Genomic DNA, 5,978 nt, shown 5'->3' with positions numbered 1-5,978 from the left:
CGAATAACCACAGTTTAATATGAGAATTCAGCGTTTGAAACTATCAAAAACCTTAATTAAAAGTCCACAAATTTCGCACTGTAAAGAACTCAAAACTTCGTTACGTGTTTTTTCATATTTAAAGTGGTAAATAAAGTGAAATTTTTCCGACAATCACATCCTATCATCAAATTCTTCATGATCAGGAACAGAAAGAAATTTTCACGTTGATGGTTGTGGAGAAAATCGGGTGAGCGGTATTACCCGCTGAGCGGTCCAGGCACACCTTCCCCTATATTTTATCCTCAATTCAGGTAATTTTTCCGTGAATGAATAAATGAATAAATTAATTGATTAATTTTCTCGCCATTTTTGCATCAATACAGTGAGAAAAATCCCTATAAATGGATTCTGCTGCTCGACTAGTCGACCTGTTTAGTCATTTTTCCCCAACTTTTTTCCCCGAATACCGAGATAATTCCCCCCCAAATCGAATTACCACCGCTCCGTCGATTTCTAGGCTCTTAAATCATATCTCCCACCGCTGGAAAAAATGTATCCAACACCAAGCCACCAATTTACTAATTGAATTCTCCAGTCGCGTGAATACGCGGGGGTGACTGGCTCCGCCCGAGGGGCGTGGCCCGCGCAACTGATCGCCGGAATTGGCCACGTCCCGTCCCACTTGCCCTCGCGTTTTTTTTTCTCTCCTCTGGGTCTAAATGGTGATACCGATGCAGGGTCCTCCCTAGATCAGTGTCACTTCTGCAGCATCCGCAATCGCGCACGCGTCCACGTCGCGGTCACAACGGGGGTTTCGATAATTAGTTTGACAACAGTACTGCAGGCGGATTATTTCTGGACGTTGAGTGCATCCAGTGATTTTGATATTGTGAGAGTGAATTTAATCGGCTGAGAATTTTTGGGGAAAAATTTGTTGCTGAGTATTTTGGTTTGTTGACGAGTGGAAGTTTAAAATGCTGGGCGGGTACGAGGCACAGGCGGATTACTACCCGCAGTGGCACCAGCCGTATGATTACATTACACAGTTACCCTATGGTAAGTTCGGGGAATGGATTGTTTTTGGTTTCAAAATTTTTGAAATTGGAAAAAATTGATGTCTTTGGAATGAAGCGGAAGCTGGCGGAATATTCGCCAGCGGAGGGGTCAATTTCGGGGATTTTTCAGGGTGTGAGAGTCGAAGAATTGTACACTGTCAAAAATTTTTCCACTGAAATTTCAAGAAATTTCATTTTATCGTAGAAAATTCATGAAAAAATTTAATAAAAATTGAAATTATAAATTATAATTTATAATAAGTTTAAATCATAATTTATCATTTAAATTTTATTTTTAAATTTATTTTTTATTTATTAATAAAATTATAATTTCAAATTTCCAGTCCATGAATTTCCAGTTTCCACTGATTTTTCCATAAAATTATGAATAAATTATAATTCATTAATAAAATTATAATTTATAATAATTTTCAATTATGATTTAGTTATAATTTTAGGGAAAAATCCGTGAAAACTGTAACTTTCAGTTTAATTATTCCGGGAAAATTAATGAGAAAGGAAATTCAGATAAATCTTCAGCTTGAATTTCAGGGGATTCTCGAAAAATTCCTGAAATTCCGAAAATTTTGAACGAATTCCCTGGAAATTCCAGAGAATTTTGCAGTGAATATGCGTTTTCAGTTTTTTCCTGCCGCTAAAAAATTACGACTTTACCTGAATTATCAGAATAACATCAAATTCCATTGACTTGTTTCACTTAAATCGACATTAAAGTCTTTATCCGCGAAATTCAGCTAATTTTTTTTCAACAGAGTATTGTGGAAATGTTTGTCAAGTGCAAGAGAGAGCGTACCTGATTTAAAAATATTTTAAACCCCTAGATTCCCCTAAGTCGGATATTTCCCTCAAGTTCCCCTGCAAACAAACCACACGGAGAGAAATTTTTTAGAAAAATTCTAGTGCTAGCACGGGAAAAGAGGCGCAAAGTGACGGCCAGGAAAAAATTCCAGTGCCGGCACTAGAAATTTTATAGGGGAACACGTGAATTTTTCCCAGTATTTCTGTGAAAATTTCACAGAAGTCCCCAGAAATTTTCCCAGAAATACCAAGAAATTTTACCTTAACAGCACTAGAATTTTTCATAGACGGTGGATTGTGATTTTTTCCAGTACTCGTACTAGAATTTTTCTAGAAAATTTCTCTCCGTGCATCGTGCCAAATTTTGCAGAAAAATCTCTCGCGCAAGCGCTCAGGATTTTTTAACCTGCAAAACTTGACACCCTCATTTGTTTGTAACGAAGCTATCGGGAAATGCCCGATGATTTTGAAGCTTTTGAGGTATTACTACTGAATATCCAAGATGAATCAGGAATTCCATGAGCAATTTAGCCCGAAATTGAATTCAAGTTCAGAATATTGAAAATTCAAATGCATCTGTTACGTAAATTTCAAAAAGTTTTCAACAGTGTAGTTATTGTTAAAAAATTCAATTCCAATTTCTTCACTGAGAGAAAAATATAATTCTTCTGACTATACTCCATCACCATTGAATTATAGTCAAAAAGTCCTCAACAATTTTTCATGGGTTACGGTAATTATGGCCGGAGAAGTAATTACTACAATGGAATGTAGTCATTGCAACTATTTTATAGTTCTCCTCACGATAGATTTGTCATGGTTACTTTTGAACTTTGGTTAGTTTAACTGCATTTTGATTTTCAAAAATTACGCTTGTGAAGTTGCTATAATGTTATGTGCCGCATGCAAAAAAAAATCGTATCGTTCACCAAAATGCCTCAACTATTTTCTTATTGTAAATCGAACTTCAGATTTTTCTCTCAGTGTTCGACACTTTCGAATTTGTCGTCGATTGAACAGAGAGTTCATCCGTAGTGAAGTCACGGATGAAGTGGTAAAACTTCATGAATCGGCAGACACAATTCAGTTTGGTTAACGAATTGAACTGAAAAATCTTTTCTGAATTTTAATTAATAAGTTGTTAAATTTCCCCAACTACTTGTTGAAATTCAACAAATAGTCGTTCAAACTCAATACACGGAGAGAAATATTCAATAAAAATTACATATCTTTTCCCTAATTCCGGAACAAAATGTAGTTGTACGAAATTTTATGCATATTCATGAATCGGCAGACACAATTCAGTTTGGTTAACGAATTGAACTGAAAAATCTTTTCTGAATTTTAATCAATAAGTTGTTAAATGTCCCCAACTACTTGTTGAAATTCAACAAATAGTCGTTCAAACTCAATACACGGAGAGAAATATTCAATAAAAATTACATATCTTTTCCCTAATTCCGGAACGAAATGTAGTTGTACGAAATTTTACGCACCGGTCACGGAATTTTTCCACAGCGTTCCGTAATGTTTATCTTAATCTCCTGTGAAAAATTACAATACCGTCACTTAACTTTTCTGCGTCAATTCCGTAATCGGTGAGCGAACTGAGTTCCGTAATGTTTACAGAGCATTTTTCCCGGGTAATCGGTTGTTGAAATTCACCAAATAATTTTCTCCACACAGGCCCCATAAACATCCCCGACGCAGACAGTCAATCAACCTACTGGGGTGGCGCGGACTCCGGCATCTCCGGCAGTTCCTCAGGGGCCGGGAGTCCAGCAGCCTCAACCCCCCCTCCAATAATCGAGGAAATCGGCGTTCAAGAGAGTGTCTACAGTTCCCCAGTGCAGCACTACCCCCCCTCGGTCCACCAGCAGTACAACATCCATTATCAGCAGCTCCAGCAGCCCCAGCCCCTGCCGCACCACCCGACCCCCCCAGAACTGAACCAGAAAAATCGACCGTCCAACGAGTACCCCCCGAACACCCTCCACCAGATGAATGTCGTCGGCAATCCCCCGCACTATCAGATGAACTTGCAGCAGCACCTCGCGTCCAGAGTGGAAAATGGCGTCGTGATAAGACCGAAGAGGCGGAACACAGCGAACAAGAAGGAGAGGAGACGAACGCAAAGTATCAACAATGCTTTTGCAGACTTGAGGGATTGCATTCCAAATGTCCCGGCGGACACGAAACTATCGAAGATCAAGACCCTGAGACTGGCTGCCTCCTACATTGGGTACCTCATGGCGGTGTTGGACAGCGAGGAGGGGGAGGAACCGCAGACTTTCAGAGCGGAAATCCTATCGAACGGGCGACGGAACAAGTCGCAACAGATGACGGTGAGCTTTCAAGATTTTCGGATTAAGGGGTAACGGAACCCGTGCGCACGCAGAGGTCAGGGGTCCCCCCTATCGGTATTGCAGGTTCCCGTGGTTTTTTGGATTTTATACGTGAAAAGTACAAAATTCTACAAAAGCACAGAATTCTCATTCTCTGATAAAAGTGCGTGCCCACACTGTTATCAATTTTTAGTTAGTTCACACGGTAATTCAATTAATCTGTTGTTCATCTCATCAATATAATTCCGTGCTTAGAATATTGTCATCTCGTGTTATCAGCACCAAATTAAAAATTAAAACAAAATTTGGAATATTGAGTCACAGCTTCTTTTTATTCAGATCGGAAATTTTGTATTTGGATATTAATAGGGGTGAGTGGGGTAAAACGGCCCCTTTTGATTTTTTCAAAAATGTTAACAGCTCATTCAATTTTCAATAAAATGGAATAATTTTTTTTCCCATGGAAACTACACTTCTTCCCCTTTGGAATGAGCCTAGACTGATCTCAATTAATGAATTTGTTTCTGAGTTGTGAGTATCACAAAAAAAGTCAAAAGCGGCCGTTTTACCCCACTCTCCCTTATTATTTGTTCAAAGTGAAAAAATCGATCATCATTTTCACTATATTGCATTCAGATTCTCGTATCCTTAACGTCAAAAATGTGAGACAATCTCATAATTCTAGCTATTAATTCTAATCAACTTTGTTCGAAGAAAACCTTAGTAAACGCAATATTAAGAAAGTAGAATTATTCTGTTTTCCTCTGACCTAAATGATTGGACAATTATGATTCGTTTATTCATGTTTCATAGAATGGTGTTCAATTCTCTTTTGTTTGTTAGGCGTGTACTCATGAAAACCGCCTTACTTTCTCCATTCGTTTGAGATATCCCCCATGTTCGAGTTCTCATAAAGTAGTTTTTCTTTAGTGTACTTAATTTCTATCACTAGAAATGTCATTTTTCAAATCCAACTATTTTAAACTTGAATATCTTGATGGCTTGAATGAGTGATTTGCGTTGCCAATCGACAATTGACTTGCATTCAAGAACTCAAAAAACTAATCTATCGATAAATTTTTGTCACAGAATGAAATGTGTCAGTCCATGGAGAATTACCCCACCGAAGAGGTCTCCAAAGGCAAAGGACGAACTGGATGGCCCCAGCACATGTGGGCCCTCGAGCTCAAGCAAGAAACCCCATCCACAAATACACCAACAGCGACGTCAGTGGGTCAGTTACAGTAGATATTCCCATCCTCATCGCTTCCAAAACACTCGAAACCCCAAATAAACGAAAGCCAAAAATTCGTGGAAAGAAATGTCTACTGTCGGATTAAAAAGTACAACCTTCTGGACCTAAAGTTTAAAGCCTGATCTTATGTCCAGTAATAATCCAAATTAGTCATTTTATTCCTTCCATCAGGATTATTTGGCGCACACAGAAAAAACTAAACGTAAATTACGTTCAAGAAGTCGTCTTTTACGCTTAAAGTTGAAGCGTAAGTTACGAATGTGCAATCGTAAATTACGTTTATGTAACCGGAATTAACGACGAAGAAAAAAAAGTTATTTCGAGCGTAAAATACATTGTTTTTTAAGTAAATCATAAAATACGTTTGTCTCCATATTTTTCACAGATAATGTTTATAATATTCCCCAGCTATTGAAAAAAATTCTAGCTAAACCCCTCAGATTTCGATATATTCATCGAAAACTGGCTAAAAGTCGAAATCGACTTGAACCGTTTTACCGCTTCGAAGCGAAAATTACGAAT

General features: G+C 38.1%; 1 protein-coding gene across 1 annotated transcript; it reads left to right on the top strand.

The window, feature by feature from the left end:
* The first annotated feature begins 759 nt into the window (after positions 1 to 759).
* LOC107048425 lies at positions 760 to 5,965 on the top strand. Its single transcript, XM_015271584.1, has 3 exons — positions 760 to 1,038; positions 3,543 to 4,201; positions 5,291 to 5,965. Exons 1-3 carry the CDS (start codon positions 957 to 959, stop codon positions 5,447 to 5,449), a joined length of 900 nt encoding a protein of 299 aa, XP_015127070.1. The 5' UTR covers positions 760 to 956; the 3' UTR covers positions 5,450 to 5,965.
* Positions 5,966 to 5,978: the final 13 nt, after the last annotated feature.

The sequence above is a fragment of the Diachasma alloeum genome, unplaced genomic scaffold (assembly GCF_001412515.2).
Source record: "Diachasma alloeum isolate Michigan unplaced genomic scaffold, Dall2.0 Dall_scaffold_00192, whole genome shotgun sequence".
Lineage (NCBI taxonomy): Eukaryota > Metazoa > Arthropoda > Insecta > Hymenoptera > Braconidae > Diachasma > Diachasma alloeum.
The sequence above is the reverse complement of the archived record's forward strand: the minus strand, read 5'-3'. Positions and strand labels throughout refer to the sequence as shown.